At 37.2% G+C, this 18582-nt stretch overlaps 1 protein-coding gene across 2 annotated transcripts in view; it reads right to left on the bottom strand.

Annotated features, from left to right (window-relative positions):
- Positions 1-18582, bottom strand: part of STK38L (serine/threonine kinase 38 like) — an 81529-nt gene that overhangs the window by 19180 nt on the left and 43767 nt on the right. For both annotated transcript variants that reach the window (XM_045811773.2, XM_087855712.1), the window contains 2 exons: positions 8474-8618; positions 4964-5015 (listed from right to left, as the gene is read on the bottom strand). In XM_045811773.2, coding sequence (XP_045667729.1) covers positions 4964-5015; positions 8474-8607 — 186 coding nt within the window. In that variant the 5' untranslated portion in view covers positions 8608-8618. The remainder of the gene's footprint in view (positions 1-4963; positions 5016-8473; positions 8619-18582) is intronic.

Genomic DNA, 18582 nt, shown 5'->3' with positions numbered 1-18582 from the left:
AGCTCAAGGTATAACCACTGAATGGTGTCTTACTACTCCTGTGTATATCTGTTTTCAAAAAGCTATGGCAAACTACCAATTAACTGGAAATAGGTAAATGTGCATCATCAGTGCAATGGAATTCTGATACTTCCAACAAAATTAATCTAAGAAGGTGCAATCAAGAAATTATATCTTCGATGTAAACATCTTTAAACAGCTGGATGAAGTTACACACGTAGGCACATCAATGGTGGAAACAGTGAAGACTATTTTTTTGTTCAAAAATGCCCACTGAATGATTTAAAAAAAAAAAAAAATAACTTAATTACTAAAGTAAAACCAGAGAGCCCAAAAAAGCAGCTTGTTTTAAGACTAATTAAAAAGGCCACATGGGGGCACTATAGTACCATGTCTTTCAAAGCAGTAAAGCGGTTTGTGGGGGGGGGGGTTGTTTTAATTACATAAATTATGAATAACTATAAGAGTTTTGAAACTCTTTCTGGGTTTCTGACTTTATGGACTATAAAATGGAGTACAGTTGGGTGTAGTTTCAGAAACTTGTCTAATCTGAATGGAAAAGATGATCTCATCACATACTTTCATAATCATGCTCAAAATCAACAGAAGAGAGGCCACTAAAGAAAATAATGTTCACTAATATTTAATAGCTTGGGTAATGCAGCAAGTAAACAATGTTTATGTAGTCTGGGGCACAGCTATTTAATGGCAAAAGGGAGAATCACGAGTATATGGAGCACATAATTCTACAAAAATGGGACCTCACTATAACATTGTTACGTTACTTAAAAACAAAACCCTATTCCATATTAGTCTTTTTTTAAACATTTATTTATTTTTATTTTAGAGAGCTAGAGAGTGGGTGCGAGCGGAGGCGGGGGCAAGAGGAGAGGGGAAGCAGACTCCCCGCTGGGCGGAGCCCGAGGCCCTACCACCCTGAGATCATGACCTGAGCCAAGACCAAGAGTCCATTGCTTAACCGACTGAGCCACCCAGGTGGCCCCCCCCCCCCATTATATTAGCCTTAAAATCAGTGTTGCAGTCCAGGGGGAGGTGAAGCAAGTTAGCATAAAAAAATATATTGATGGAGCACCTGACTCTTGGTTTCGATTCAAGTCGTGAGATGGAACCCCGTGTAGGGCTCCACGCTCAGCTGGAGCCTCTCTCTCTCTTTCAAATCAATAAATCTTAAAATATATTGATGACATGATGAGCACTGAGTAATGTACAGAATTGTTGTACACCTGAAACTGATATAACACTGTATGTTGACTACACTGGGAATTAAAATAAAAAAGTTAATAAACTCAAAAAAATATATTGATGAAAAAAAGCATGTTGGCGTATCTGCTCATGACTTGTGTAGATTAAGTAGCCTTGAAAAACAAATAACATTTTTGTGGTAATCATATCCTTTCTGGCCAAAGAGAAAAATCTGCGGGCAGGCTTAACATTTCAAGGCTCCCTTTTGCAGCTTAAATTTGTTTATTTTGTTTTTCCATTACAGTGAATAATATTCCATGTCTGATGGGATTTTCTTAAGTGAAACGAAACTAGACATACATCGTTTTCTTCCTTTCTCCATTCCTTTTTAAATGGGTGTTCCTCAAATTCTCGATCTGTGGGATGTTCGGTTTTTTAATAAGACAGACAGTGTACACAGAAGTTCTGAGATGCAAGGGCATTCAGCTGGCAACTTCATCTCCGCATCTATGCTCTACGTGACCCATCACATGGTTTAATTTTCACAAATAACTTTCACAAATTATTTCACAAAGATTTTCTGTTAGGAAAGAATTAAGGATAAATACTAGTTTCAAATTTAAAATTAGATTTTTATAAAACAATTTTATTTTTTAAAAAATCCACCCCAGGGTGCCTGTGTGGCTCAGTCGGTTAAGTGTCTGCCTTCAGCTCAGGTCATGATGGGGGCGGGGGGGGGGGCTGCTGCTCAGATGGGAGCCTGCTTCTCCCTCTTCCTCTGCCCTCCCCGCCCCCACTCATGCTCTCTCTCTCTCTTCTCTAATAAAATCTTTAAAAAGAAAAATCCACCCCACATAATGATAGCTGCAACATATTTTATATCAAGGTTAAGAGAGAATGTCTATTTTGTAGAATTTGACATAATCTAAGACCTAGCATGGGGCCTAACAATAAGCATTTGTAGAATTAAAATATCCTCACAGAAAAATTTTAGAAGTTTTATAGTTACCATGGGCCACTAACTCTTTTTTGATATAAAACATATCACATTTTCTATAACTTAATTAGAAGAATTAAAGAAAACAGCTCTAAATGTATTTAGAACTTCCTGGTACAGAGCAGAGTTTGCAAACCAGGAGCTACAAACTGCAACCCACAGATGTATTTGATTTGGCCTGCAAGTTGTTTTTGAAACACTTGAATTATTTGCCGATATTTTAAAAAAGCAGGTGATGTCACATAAAAGTCCAGATTTCCAGCCTCTCTTGAAAAACAGTGTGGCCAAAGTGGTGGTGAGTCCCCTTTTGATGGACTCTAATTGGTCACAGTCTCCACCATTGATGCCCATCATCAGGTGACAAGCAGAATGGGGCTGGTGCTCCTATCTCCTTTCAGTAAAATGAAAAGGGGTATGTCTTTATCAAAAGATAAACTGTGAGGATCAGATATTTCAGAAAAAGAAAAAAAGAGAGTCTATTTCTTTGTGGAAGAAAAAAAATATTCTTAGAAGTTGAGTGTGCAAACAAAGGGTGTTGGATCAGAATATATAACCTAAGATGTCATGAAAACAACCCAGCTGGCTTCCCTTATTCCTGTTACCTGCTTGGCCCCCGAGCATCTGTTTTTATAATTTCTCCCTCGAGATTTCAAATTAAGATCTTACGCTTCAGATCTCTTATACATTATATACATATATATATAAAATGTATATATATACATATATATGTATGTATATATACATATACATAGAATATATATACATTTAATGTATATATAAAATGTATATATATAAAATATATATTGAAAATGATGTATAATAGACATTAATCCAATAAGATTAATAAGAAAGTTATTAATACTGATGAATGAATGAGAAAGGTGTGCTGAGCTTTATTTTTTCTTTATTGATTGTAATACAGATCTAAATCACAACCGTTCTCATTTAAAGCTTAAAGAATATAATTAAATGAGTTTTTAAAACGTTTATCATAGCAATTTTACACAAATAATTTGGGTTTTCTAGATTGAGTCAACTGATCAACCAAGTAATCACGTTTGGTACAAATCATAAGATATCTTATTTTATTTAAGCAGTGCCAGCAGAAAAATAAAGGAACAGTCCTAGGAAAGGTACAGGGAAGATTAAATAATAAAGATTAAACAAAGCATCATTTGGAAGACCACTCTTAAAGGATAGAAGTTCTTTTCTGATCACTGAAAACTGTTAAACTAATTCATCTTGGTTGTATCTCCGTATTGCCTAGAAAACAAGTACACATTTCTTAGTAAACTAATATCAGCCTGGCCTCTCCATATGTCAATTTAGTTTGCTATTTCCTTTACTGCGTCCTTGATAGTTCATTGTTCTGCAATTATTTTGTATTTATCGCTTAATTCTAATGTAAATCTACCTATTTTTCTAAGATGAAATCAGTTGTTACCTCTTCCATGAAACCTTTTCTGATTCCCTATATAGAAAATCCCTGTATTTTCAAAGTTTGCCACATTCTATCGTGTATACATATTTTTACACACACATACATCATCTCTCCTCCTAACTGGTAAACTCCTTGAGGGAAAGGTCATTGTTCCTTTATTCACCAAATACTTATTATATCTATAGACCTCTGCCATCCCTGGAGGTACAAAGCTGAATAAGACATTATGGAGTTTCTACTGTGAGGAAAGGGTATGTAGGGCCGCCACAGGGACGGGAACAGTGTTCACGCAGAAAGTAGGAAGAGTACCTCAAGAGATTAGGGAAGATTTCCCAGTGGAACTGAGACCTGAAGTGAGGCCCAGAGCTTCCTGAAGAATAAAGGGAATTGGGCGAGAGTAAGGAAGTTCTAAGCGGCAGAAATAGCCTGTGAAAGGTCCATAGGCAAGAGCGTGGAAGTTACTCAGTAGTGGTGGTTGGCGTGGGGATGGGGAACAAGAGATGAGGCTAAAGAGAGAACGCAGAGGCCAAACTGTGAAGGCTCTTACGCATTAATGTTAAAGTCTACCCTCATCCAAGAGTACTCGGGAGCCAGTGAAGAGTGACGTGATCAAACCCGTTTGTAGACAGAGAACTGTGGGTGAAGTGGACAGAAAACCTGGGGGTGGGAGTGGGGCCCAGACTACAGGAAGTGAGCCCAGCTGGGGGTAGTTTTTCTTCAAGTGAAACACACAGTAGTTTAAAGGAGGGGAGAGGCACTGGACTAGAGAACTGGATGGTTTTAAGAAATATTCAGGAAAAAATGTGAGAAGATTTGGTGATTCACTGATTCTTCTTGGAGCGCACTTTCCTTCTTCCATGCACTTAGGCTACTGTAGACCCTGTTCACTAAATCTATGTTCTTGGAATTAAAACAATAAAAAGCTGCCTCCTTTTAAAGATCTCCATCATAGGAACAAAGTAAGAAGCCCATATCCAAATGATGAAATCCACATTACCTAAGTTATAAAATCATCTGATATCAATAAATGAAAAAGTCACTGGGGTTGCCATTATACAGAAATTAGCCCCCCCCCCCCCACAACCCCACTAACTTTCTTGGGATATAACTGACATACATACAACACTGCAAGTTTAAGGTCTACAGTGTGATGTTTTGATGCACATACATATCATGAAATGATTACGACAATAAGGCTGGTTAACATTCATCGCCTCATATAAGTAATTTTTTTTTATAGTGAGACATTTAAGATCCACTCTCAGTAACTTTCAAGTACATAGTATCATTAATACAGTCACAGTAATTACAGCTAACATTACCTCTTCATCTGCTAATCCTTCCTCTTCCATGGCCACTTCTAATTTCTTCTGCCTTTTCAAAGAAAAAATAATTTAAATTTTAAATACATTCCTAACTATTCCCATTTAAGAAATGTTCACTTATTTATTTGAGTTTACCACTTCAGTTTGTTATGCTAAAAAAAAAAATCCTTTAAGTTGGTAGTTTTCTTTCTCAAAATATAAACCCAACCCAGATTTCACTTTATCATATTGGCCAAATGAAAAATGTGCTTCTAATGCTGCTTAAATCAATGATTACAAAGGTGACTAATGTTCTAATACGGAAAATCTGTTGTCTAATATTCAAACAACCAAAATCATTAACATTTATCAGTGTTTACATTAGAAGTATATAAAAGTAACTATAGTGACTGAAAGTATAAATATTTAAGGTGGAGATCCCTGTTTGAATCCTGATTCTAATCCTTATTAGCTAAATGAGCTTGTGGAAGTCCTTCATTTAAAGTCTAAGCTTGATTTCCTAATCAGTCAAAAAAAAAATTTCAATGCAATTGAGTGTATTTTATTCTAATTCTTTGAAAACTGTACATAAAACAAAACAAAACAAAACATTAACCACCAGAACATTTGCTTTTCTAGGTATAGCCAAGTCCAGTTATTCATCATTTTTAAATGATACCACCGAAGTTAGTTAAGCTAAGCACTGTGGGGGGATGGGGAGGAGAGAGGGGTGGGTGGATAAAGTAACTGGTAACTACAGAGATGGCTGTGATACAAATTTTGAACTCATTTCCAACTGAATAGTCATCATTTTATTTCTATCATATTGGTTTTTCCTAAAGATAAACCTGAGAGAGCTCTTCCTAATTAGTTCTGGAGTATGGTAGAATAAAACAAACTTTCCAGGATTTAACCCCACGGGAATAGAAGGGTTGAGGATTGAAATCACCATATACATTTCTTAAGCATTTGTCACTTATGATAATATGTCTAAAGGTAAGCTCTTTCCTAACCCATTATTCTTATGGAAAATTCACAACAAAAATATCTAAAGGCTGTTCATAAATCAGCACCCCAACGGCAATGACACCTAATGACATGTTCTCTGCCGACTTCCTCAACATTTGTGAGAGACACCTTGGTGCTTACCACGCTGATTTTTATCTGTTATTTACACACTATTTTCCGAAGCCCAACCCTTAAAACGGAGTGAGCTCTGTGCTTGCCGTCATGCCGCTCTGCGCCCTGCAGAGCTGCTTGTTGAATGATTCTGAGTTTTCTCCTCTGCAGACGGAATCCACAGTGGAGGAGAACCCCTAATCTGCGAGGGCCCATCGGTGTACAAGCAACTTCATTCTTCCGTCAAATCTCTACTGCCTCCCTTCTTCACTGCTTGCCAAGACTAACTTCATGAAATCATCCCTTACTCTGGAGAGAGAGGCAGTAACCTTCATCCGTTTCCACCTTATCTAAATGGGAAGACCCGTGGCTTCTCTTGTACCTGAAAAAAAAAATACTGTTCCTCCTGAATGCCCTGACATTTTGTTCTGATTGGTGCTTTATTTGGCTTATGTATTTATACAATTAGTTAAGCCTTAAAAATTCATCACATGTAGTCCTAAAGTATAAGCTTTTAGAAAATATGAGCTATTTAATATCACTTCCACAGCACCAAGCCAAGACTGCCCTTTTTTTTTTTCGTCTTGAAATAACAGCAGATACTTTCATTCTTACTTTCCTTTGTTTGGAAATGGAGGGTAAAATTGAATTACTGAAAGACTTCATCAAGAAAAGACAACGAGCCTTCAAAATTCTGATGCATAACTTCAGTGTCTGCCTCCTGAAAAAGCAGTCTTTCTTTCCCTGATTCTCTTCTACTTTGTTCACTCTCCCTTGGTGATTGGATGATTTCCAGAGACTTTCATTGTATTTACAATTAGTAAAATTACTCATATGTTTGGATTCATTTCTAACTGATTGTGTAGTTTCTATTTGTGTCGACTTTTTGGTGTTTTAGTTTTTCTTTTTCCCTTGCCTTATTTTGAACCAGGATTTTTCCTCATTCCATTGTTTCCCTTCTACTAGTTTGGAAGTTATAAACTCTATTAGTCCGAAATGAATCAATCCTTACCCCTCTGTAGGTTGTACCTCTATCACGGAGATACAAAGATTGCTAGGAACACTTTAATTATACTTGCTTCCCTCCTGACTGATAGTCCACTGCTGGAAAATATTTTAATTCTACTTTAAAAAATGTACAAGACATTATCATTATTGTTGTTTTTATGCCATTTGTGTTGAAATTTATCCACATATTTACATTTAGATCTGTTTGTGATTGCTTTCCTTTAGCCTAAATTGAATCTTCTGGAAGTTTTGCTGATGGTGAATTTAGTTTAATCTGCTTCCACTCCAGCCTCTTTCCTCTCTTCCTTTAGGAACTTTGGTTAAAGATGTTAGCTCTCCTCGCTATTTTCCATATTTCTTAACTCTCCTTCATATTGGCCGACTCTGTGTCTCTAGGTTGACTTCTGAATAATTACTTAAGTTTTATTTTCTAGTTCAATTCTCTGCTCAGCTTGGCTGATCTGTAGTTAGAACTGTCCAACATTTCATACCTAACTAGGCGCCACTTTTGTCAATCTTTCTTGCTCCTAAGTTCTATTCTACTGCTGTTGTCACGATCCTAATTCAAGCCTCCTTTCTATGTGCCTGGACTACATCACTAGCCTTTCCTGTTTCTTATCTCCACCCACAATCCATTCTGTACATCATATCTAAAGTACTTTTCTAGAGAAACACCCGTGATCACTGATTCTGTTCAAAAATCTTCAAGCCTTTCAACTCCCATGAGAAGAGCTACATTAACAAAACATCTAAGGCTCCCTGGAAATGCTGAAATCCAGCTCAAGCTGAACTGGCTCTTGCTTGACCCAGCACCAAAGGCGATTTCTTCTGTCTCCTGCTCTTTTATCTCCTTCTTCTCCCATTAATGCATGTATAATTAATACTCTTCCTTGAGAGCCATGATAAATGCCACCACCATTTATGACACCCTCCCAGTTACTTTAGTCAAAAGCAATCTCTCCCTTCTTTGCCCTTCTCTTAGGGATGCTTTTCACTCTTTCATGTAATATTTATGGGCCTTGTCTCCCTTACTAGAGTTTTCTAAAGACAAAATAACATGTCATTCATGTTTTTATTCTTCCACCTCCACTTACACTCTACATATGTTTTTGGATAATTAATAATATTAATTATTCATAAAGTATAAAGATATATCATAATTTTGTGGTTAGAAATGTTTTATTGAAGATACTCATTGACATGTGATTTAAGTATATGGGTACACAGGACAAGAAACCACTCTGCAAAAATAACTCGAGATACTGTCAGTTCAGGAAACCTAAAAACAGCATACAGGGATCCACGATATTTATATTATTAATGGACAACACGTTTACACCCCACTTGCAACCTAATGGCTTATTAAACCAAACAGAAAATTCTGACCAGCCTTTACTGTACCTGGTTTCTCTCTCTTCATGCTGTAAAATTAGGTTGCTGTAAAAATTCTCCAACGTGAGCTTGGCCACAGTCACTCTTTCCCGGGTATGGTTGCTCATAGGAAAGGTGTTTGTAGTCCCTGCCGTCATTGCCATAGTAACCGAAACTGAAACAACATATAAATACAAATTGTTCAGTAGAAAAACACTTTCTATCCTTCATAATAAACTCTGGAGATGGTTTAATTTCTGCTAAGCAAAATTCTATGCTAACAGTTACGACATCCAAGTCTTTCACATTATAAATAACACAATGCTAGTAAAGAAAGAGGAAGCAGTAGAAATTATTTTTGTGTTGGCACCACCAGAGTCAAGAAGCACCAGTCCACACACAACATGGACACATTTTATACAAAAGGTTGTAGTCAACAAGCATTCAAAACAAGAGGTTCGATCTATTTTGCTCTTGTTTTATTGATCACTAAACAAAATCCACAAGATTTTGTTAATATATATGCCTGCACTAAACGTTAAGTCTCCTAGAGTTAATGCAGTCCAGTTAAATAGTAGCAAGTAGCTTCTGCCACGTAAATTCTAGGAAACACAAAGCAGTGTATCAAATCCGCACACAAACATCAGTCTGAAGCAATTCTTACACATACAGGCTTTACGGGTAAACCACTTTTAAAAACAAGCCCCTTTGGATGAAGCTCCTGTGGCCCTATTTCATTCTGAATTCTTTGTCCTTTCAGAAAGTGCTGTAACAAGGTCCGGTGTACTTCTCCAGACTGTGAAGTCCACTTCATTTTCAAGTGACACTCAAATGCCCGTAGGTATCAGGCAGAAAGTACAAATGAATCAAGCCAGGTGACAGTAGGGATGTTTTGGGACCTTCACTGGGCAATGTGTGTCTACTTAAAGCCATTCAAGTGTCATCTCTGAAAAACCACTGGGCCAGCCAAATGAAGTACTGGTGTGAAGAAGATAATTTGGACAGTAAGACAAGGAATGCAGCAAAATGGCTGCTTTGTGGAAGGGTTGGGGGGACAGACTGAACTGTGGTGGCTGCTACTAGTGACACTGACCCTAAGAGACTTGTCCCCTACAGTCTACATCAGCACCAAAAAGCACTGGAATGGTTTCATGCGGTAAAGAGGTTTTTGCTTGACTGGACAGACATCATAACAGACGTAGAGCAGATCTAGATTGCCAACAGCGAGCATCCAACGTTACACCATTAGCCAGAAAGCATTCCCCAAACTTGACACCCGCTCCCCAACACCCACCTCTCCCTAATTACGTGAAGAGAGAGACCCCTGCGTATGGACCTGAACTGCAGTAAACTCCAGGGATAATGGAATGAACCAAAAGAACTTTCTTGTTCTTCAACATCAAGGTTGAAAGTATACAATTTAACTCTGGCAAATTCCCAGTTCCACTGCCCTCTTACTGGCTTTATACCTCAATGTACTGTATAAGCCTCAAAGTCATTATGTCTAAATACAAATCTATTATTTTAGCCTCACAAGCTTGTTCCTCTGCTGACTACTCTAAAGGTTTTTAGAACTAGAAGTTGATCATGTCACTTATTTAAAATCATTCACGTCTCCTCACTGCCTATAGCATATCAAATTAGCTTAGCACGATAAACAAAGGCAACTCACAGACACTGAACGGTTGTGCCTATTAGGAATCCTATGATATTTTCTTCACTGATTTCTCCCTTTTTTCCCCAGAGGATTTAAGAGAGTGGCCCTTCCTATGCACGAGTGCATTTCCTCCTCACAACAACCCTGCGAAGTAAGGAACTGAAGCTTAGAAAAGTCACAAGGCTGGTGTGCTGTGGAGGCAGGATCCAACTCCAGGTGCTGTCTCCAACTTGACTGTCTAGCCTTCTCCACTGCCCTCCCACCCCCTCTTCTCCCAATATACTCAGCTCTTTCCTGCCTCCAAACCCTTGCCTGACCTATCCCCAATCACTTCTGACTTTTAAGACCCAGTTTAGCTCAAGTCTTACTGTGACGACTTCTCTAACATTCCCTACAGGAAGAGGCCTAACATTTGGTATTTCTTCATGTGTGTTACTTAGCACCTGTACCAATATATCTCAGATACTGGTATTTAGCACTCATTTGTCTCTCCCACTAAACTAGGAGCACCTCTGGGCAAGAATTTTTCCCCATTCATTTTTGAGTATTCACTACAATAGCACTGTATCTGACATAGTGGTCCTTAATGAATGAGTCAACCTGTCGAATGGGGGGTGGAGGAAGAGTTGGAAGAACTGGCAAAAAATGAAGTACTCTATAAAGGTTGGCTAATATGCAACTATAAGAAAAGAAATTACTGAATCTAGGAGTCAAAAATTTCGAGATCTAATCCACGCCCTGCTGCTAATGATTGTGAGGTCTTATTTGAGTGACTGGAATACTCTGAACTCAAAAGGGGTTTTATAATATTTGCTCTGCCTGGTTCACAGGCATAGTCTAAGGCCATCTAAGATGATACTCAGCAAAGCCACAATGGCTTATACAAATGTAAGACATTATTTGAGGCACCTATTTAATTTTTTAATGTGCTATAAATGCTTTAACATAATATTATTTTTAAAAAACAATAAAAAATAAAAACAAATGGAACTCAAGAATTATCACAGGCAAATGATTTTTGAGTACTGAGTTGCTCTTCTTAGAATACCATCTAAGGCAATGCTGCCACACCATCTTTAGAAACCTCAGAATCACTGGATTCACGTTCTGTGTTTCAGGATCAGATGTAGAAAAGTCAAAGAAGAAAAAGTGGAATAGGCAGGGTATACAGCAGACATCCTAAATCCCACTTAATTGGGATTTGACGACAGAGGGAAGGCCGAAGAAGATGGACTAGAAGTTGAGGAATTCAAATAAATTTAGGAAATCCATATTAAACCAAATTAAACAAGTATCTATTTTCAAGACTTCTCAGCATCTTTAATATGCTAATATGCACCCTAAATCCTCAAAAGGGGGAGAGAAATAAAATTTGCAGGTAGTATTCTAAGGAGCTTCCTTTAGGCATATGAAATTTAAGTTCATGGATAATTCTCATCCAACACAAGTAAAGAAGTGCCTGTAACTTTTTTTTCAACCTTTGGAGGAGGGGAAAAATTTGGAAACTCCAACACAGAGCAATATCCAGCGATTTCATAATGTTCTCTCATTTGTCCAGAAGATCTGGACCTGATAAGGAATTTTCAAATTGGTTTGCCAGTTCCTAGGAGGAAAAAAGGCCAAGACCCAACTACGGCTGTCCAAGGCCTATATGTTCCTTTCAAAAAGTGAATGGTGAAAAACAACCAACCAAAATCTTCTGTGGTGCCTCCTAATAAAAGCGCAAAGAAATAACACCTAAGTAATGTTTGTAGAAGCCAGAAAGAAAGATGTGTGATGAACTCAGGGTCTGGCCTTGGAAGGCAGCTGACTGGCTGCCAACGGACCTCAGAGAGCAAGCTCTGGCCTTCAGCTTCCAGAGACCCAGAGCAATCAAATTCTGGAAGCTACTTTAGCCTAACAGAGTTCACAAGGGACTGATATGCATGACATAATAGCAATTTACTGATTTACACAATAAGAAATTGAGCAACAAGGAACAAAGACTTGCATCTTCTGGCAAATGTATTCAAACCTTGCAGGCTAGGCAAGCTAGATAGATGTAAAGCCTTAATTAGGATCCGAAGATTGCTTGGTGAGGACAGCATCAAAACAAAGAGAACCGTTATTCAATTTAAATGTTTAATGGCATCAGACTAAGGGAGATTCTTAAAAATAAATAAATAAAAGACAGATCACTATCTTGCCCAAGGTACTTTAAAGTAGCTGGAGATGGCCAGCATTAAGCTCTCCTGCTCACTGGGCCAGAATGAAGCAAAATTGAGGGGCTAGATATGGGCAGAATTACTACTGAGTAAAACTTTGGGGAACATTTCTGTGAAACATAAAAAAATTGCTAGGGAATTCAAAATAATTCTAAACATCAGTAATTGTGTGCATCAACAGTACAGAGAAATATAAAATTGGTTTAGATAAAAATGTAAGAACCAAATGTAAGTTGTTTAGATAAAAATGTAAGACGTCTTTATAAAAGAGGGATAAACATAAGATCAGGTTTCTCTCATCATAAGAAGATGTAATGAGTTTAACTCCAAAATCCAAAGGGGGATGTTGAATAAAGAAAAACAATTTCCATGGGGCGCCTGGGTAGTGCAGTCATTAAGCGTCTGCCTTCGGCTCAGGGCGTGATCCTGGCGTTCCGGGATCGAGCCCCACATCGGGCTCCTCCACTGGGAGCCTGCTTCTTCCTCTCCCACTCCCCCTGCTTGTGTTCCCTCTCTTGCTGGCTGTCTCTCTGTCACATAAATAAATAAAATCTTAAAAAAAAAAAAAAAATTTCCAGACACTATATCATCTAATCATGATTAATTCTTTCAACTCTTACTTACATATACATACCTGCAAGTATGTATACTGTGTTTAAAAACCAAATCAGAGCAAAACCTATTCATCTTTGTATTGTCTTTGTAATGAAAGTATTACACCTCGCAAAGTGCTGAGCACACAGTAGGCATTCAGTAAATGACAGTAACAGAACTCAAATTTAATTTGGTTGAAATTATATGTTTCATATGTAATAGTTTCCTTTGGATTAAAAACTACAGAATCATTCAGTGTTAACTTCAGAAAAAAATCCTACTTGAGAGATATAATTGCAGAAAAAGCCCAAATCCTTCCCTTAGTCTTGGATTAAATACTATCCTTTTGAAATTAGCTTTAAAAACAAGAAAAAACAATTTCCTTCTAACCAGACACAAATAGGCTTTAAAATTTTCAAATTAAACAAAACCAAGAACAGAAGTGTCCAAATTATTACAAAGAAGGATCTAGATGACTGGCACTTATTATATTGCAAATGTATTCCTCTAATGCATTTAACACTGTCCTTTGTCTTTTACTGAAGCCCTTTCTTTAGTCAGAAAAAGAACAGGATACAATTTGCAAGTCTAGAATTCCTGGACTGATAAAAACAACACTAGGTGCCCTTGAATTTCCTGTTCACGTGTTTTCTCCAGACTCCTCTATTCATTAATGGAGACGCTACCAATAGTTAAGTCCAACATTCTTTCGTTTATCAAGCCTGGGGAAAGGAGATAACAAATCTGGCACTCAAGCTACCTATAAATAGATGTGGTGTCTCCAATCATTTACCACCAAACTTCTAAAGTAGGAAAACAGAAATGCTTTACCTGACTGGCAAAACACACTACTTAACTGGAGATTTCACCTTAGTTTCCACATACTACATATCACAGGAACAAGTATCCTTAATGCTACTGTACTGCCTTGGAGTATAAAAACTTTCCTAAAAGCATTTAGTTACAACCATAATGCCCTAAGCTACAATAGGTCCTCAGATTGGATACTGCATGCGCTGGGTCCCTAAGAATAGAGCAGCCACTTTCTTTCCTCTGGGCAGTACAATCAGAAGAGTAAGAAATTCAGTCTGGTGAAGGCTCAGGTTCCAGCACTCACTCTTACTGGTTGTATTATTTCTAGCTAACATTTATTGCAGATTTATACTATGTGCCAGCACTGCACACATTCCTGAGAATACTAAGAAGGATAAAATATAGTTCCTGCCTTAGGGAGTTCACAATCTTATGGGGATGCAAAGAAGGGAGAAATTAGCTCTCCAAGGGTTTTAGAAGATACTTGAACTAAATCTTGGGGTGGGTGGGGAGGAGTCCGATGCACAGAAATAGCAGAAGATGAAGGTGAAGGACAGGTGGGAGTCATGATAAAATACCTTTCTGCCATGTTAAAATATACTAAGCATAATGGGAGTCATTCAGGACTTTTAACGAAGTGAAAAGTAACAGCCAACAAATAACATTTCCTCAGCACTTATCAAGAACTCTCCTAAGAATGGTACAGCTTTGAATGCAGTTAATCCTCCTGTCACCAGCAAGACCCTAAGACCTGACCTTTAACTGCCCACCTGCATGTACCTACCTACCTTGTGTCCCACATTTTTCTTAAGTTCTTCTTTCCAGCTTATCTCTCAGCTCAGGCAAAAGACCCAGTGGGCATAGCATCCCATGATGGAAACCAAAATTATCCCTCAAGCTGAAACAATTGCCATGGGGAAGGGGTCCAGATCACCCACAGCAGTTTGAGCTTACCCACCTACTCACACCTGCATGGATGGACCATGGAGTGACCGACAGTGACCTCTACACCTCATTATCATGCAAAATTCTTGCTAATGAGGAGCACAAGCCTCATTAACGTGACATACAATGTATGTATAGACATGTCTCCTTGAGGCACACGTGTGACCCTATGCCTGCCTCTACACATGATGACAAGGATCCCCTTTCTAAATATTCATCCTAACCCTAAATAAAAGGAACCCATTCACTCTTGCTTGGGGAATCACAGTTTTGGAAGTTACTCCCCGTGATCTCCTTATTTGCTGCAAATAAAGTGGACTCTGTATGACAACTCCACCTGATACAGTTTTTATCAGTAAGTCACCAAGGAGCTAACGCATCTTAGTTCGGTTACATAACCACCCCTAAAATCCTATCTGACTGTCACTTCAGATAGAGTACGCTAGTACAGGGAGGATGGAGAAAAGGCTGGGAGTAGATTAGATTGAAGGAATGTAAATCAGGTTAAGGGAAGGCAATAATAAATAGTCACGGGGTTACAAACTTGTGGCCTGCAGTCATATTTTGTTTAGCTTGTACTGTGACTTAGAAATTAGAAGATTTCACATAAGAATTCAGATTTCTGGTACTCTTACAAAATCAGCTTGGTCAAATATGAGCCCACATTCCTGCCTGGAACAGAGAAGCAGCAGCCCCCTTGCAATATAGGACATCCTGCCCAAGTCTACCAACTTTCTACTCCCTTCTGCCCAGCATCCTTCACACATTTTATTACTTGACTGCTTCTGGTAAGCATCTGAAATCACAATCTTTCGTTTAATATAAAAATAATCAGGGCCTAATTTAAGATAGTAGCAGAAAAGATTAAAAGAGGGGATCAGATATTCAGCTGCAAAGACTGAAATCCATAATTACCTCTGGGTTTCAGATTGGGATGAGTGGGTAAGTGGTGATATCATTAATAAGAATAGGAATTATAAGAAGAGCTAAGTTGGTAGGAAAGAAAAATAAGTTCAAGTCTGATTTTGTCTGAGTTATGTCACCAGACTCAGTTAAAATGTGAGTTTTAAAGATTTACATTTAGAAATGGAAAAATAATCCTGTTCCAAAAGTAGCAAGGAGAAAGGAATGAAGAACAACATTCATAAAATACCTAAGAATACATTGATAAAAAAAAAAAGTTAGCCTTTTTATGAGGAAATCTAAACATAGATTGTGGCATATTCAATTAATGGTGCTGGAATAACTGGTTATCTATTTAAGTAAGCCAGATAGATGTTCATTCCACTCCAAGGGACAAAATAAATTTCAAATGGTTCAAAAGGATGAACACAGAAACTAAAGAAAAAAAAAAGGAAAGAAAAGGGGAAATAAAGTAAAAAGAAAAAATAAACTTCAAGAAAATTAGAAGAAAATATAGATGAGTAACTATCTGATCTTTGAATTGACAAGAACTGTATTAAAAAGAAATCACAATAAAAAAGTGCTACATATACAGATATCAAACAAGATTAAAAGCATTTTGGAGAAAAACTGCAAAATAACAATGTATATTAAAAGTATATTTCGAAAGTATAAAAGCATATGTTAAAAATAACAAATTCATTTCTTAAAATGTATGAAAAGCTTATAATGCAGCTTTTTAAACATTAAAGTTGTAAAGGGAAAATAAGGACCCTAATAAATAGATAAATAATACTGATTGACAATATGTAAATAAAAATAGCTAACATCTAGAAAATGTTCAATTTTCCCAAGTAAATCAAAGACATGGAAACTTTAAAATAATACATATGTTCTCTGTGTGAAAATAGCCATAATTTAGGGGGAAACCCTCTTGGTCCAGGCTATCATGAGATAACTTTCTCATACACCATCTGTGTTTGTGTGTGTGGTTTTTTCCCAGCTTTATTGAGATGTAACTGACATATAACATTGTGTGATGTTAAGATATAACAAGTAATGATTTGATACATACAATATATACACACATCATGAAATGATTACCACAATAAAGTTAGTTATCCATTACTTTGTATAGTTACAGTCTTTTTGTGTGTGGTGAGAATTTTTAAGATTTACTCTCTTAGCAACTTTCAAATATACAATAAGTATTTTTAACTATAGTTACCACGCTGCACAGTACATCGCCAGAATTTTTTTTATTATGTTCAATTAGCCAACATATAGTACATTATTCGGTTTTGATGTAGTGTTCAAAGATTCATTAGTTGTGTATAACACCCAGTGCTCATCACCACTCATGCCCTCCTTAATACCCATCACCCAGTTACCCCATTCCCCCACCCTCCTCCCTTCTGTTTGTTTCCTGGAGTCCAGAGTCTCTCATGGTTTGTCTCCCTCTCTGATTTACATCACCAGAATTTATAATTGAAATTTTCTACACTTTGGCCACCTCTACCCATTCCTCCTCCAACTGCCCTTACCCCCAGGTCCATGGCAACCACCAATCAAACTGCTATTTCTAGGGATTCAATTTTTTTTTTAGATTCCTCATACAAGTGAGATCATACAGTATTTGTCTTTTTCTGTCTGATTTATTTCACTTAGCATAATGCCCTCGAGGTCCAGGCATGTTGTCACAAATGGCAGGCTATCCTTTTTTATGGCTATGATATTCTATTGTATCAAAATACCACATTTTTTTTATTCATTCATCCATCAGTAGACACTTGGGTTGCTTTCATGTCTTGCCTATCATGAATAATGCTACAATGAATACAGGGGTGCAGCTATCTCTTCGAGACAATGATTTCATTTCATTTGGACAGATACCCAGAAATGGAATTACTGGAAAATAGGGTAGTTCTATTTTTAATTTGGGGGGAAGCCTCCATACCAATTTATATTTCCAACAACATTGTATAAGAGTTCCTATTTTTCCACATCCTCACCAACACTTGCTATCTCTTGATAATACCTATTCTAACAGGTGTGAAGTAATACCTCACTGTGGTTTTCATTTGCATTTCTCTGGTGATTAGTGATAGTAGTCACCTTTTAATTTACCTGTTGGCCATCTGAATATCTTCTTCGGAAAAAAATGTTTATTCAAGTCTTTGTCCATTTTTAATCAAATTATTTACTCTTCTTGCTATTGAGTTACATGGTTTCCTTATATATATTAACCTCTGTCCTGAGCTTTCCTTTGCTGGGAGATTTTTGATTACTGATTCAATCTCCTTACTCATTATTGGTCTGGTCAGATTTTCTGTTTCTTCAGGATTTGGTCTTGGTGGATCGCATGTTTGCAGGAGTTCATTTATTTCTTCTAAGGCTATCCAATTTGTTGGTGTTTCATTCATCACTGTAGTCTCTTTTGATCCTTTGCATTTCTACAGGATCAGCTGTAATATTTTCTCTTTCATTTCTAATTTTATTTGAATCCTCTCTTTTTTTCTTGGTTAGTCTAGCTAAAGGATTCTCACTTTTGTTTACCTTTTCAAAAAACCAACCAAAAGTTTTGTTAAACTTTTCTATTGTTTTCCTCATCTCTACTTATTTCTGCTCAGGTCTTCATTAATTCCCTCCTTCAGCTAACTTTGGGCTTAGTTTACTCTCCTTTTTGTAGTTCCTTGAGGAATAAAGTTATGATATTTGAGATCTTTCTTTTTTCTTAATGCATGCATTTATCACCACAAATTTACTATAAACTCTTAAGCTGTCTTTGCTGCATCCCATAAGTTTTGGTATGTTGGGTTTCCATTTTCACTTGTTTCATATTAAATTTTTTTTTCTTTTGATTTCTACTTTGACCCATTGGTTGTCCAGGAGTGTGTTGTTTAATTTTCATGTATTTGTGAATTTTCCAGCTTTCCTCCTATTATTGATTTCTAGTTTCACACTATTGTGGTCAGAAAAATACTTGATATAATTCCTGCCTTCTTGAATTTGTTAAGACTTGT

The sequence above is a fragment of the Ursus americanus genome, chromosome 25, assembly GCF_024610735.1.
Source record: "Ursus americanus isolate L20-20 chromosome 25, mUrsAme1.1.p, whole genome shotgun sequence".
In the NCBI taxonomy this organism is placed as follows: Eukaryota; Metazoa; Chordata; class Mammalia; order Carnivora; family Ursidae; genus Ursus; species Ursus americanus.
Note: the sequence above shows the minus strand (reverse complement) of the source record. Positions and strands in the feature narration are given on the sequence as shown.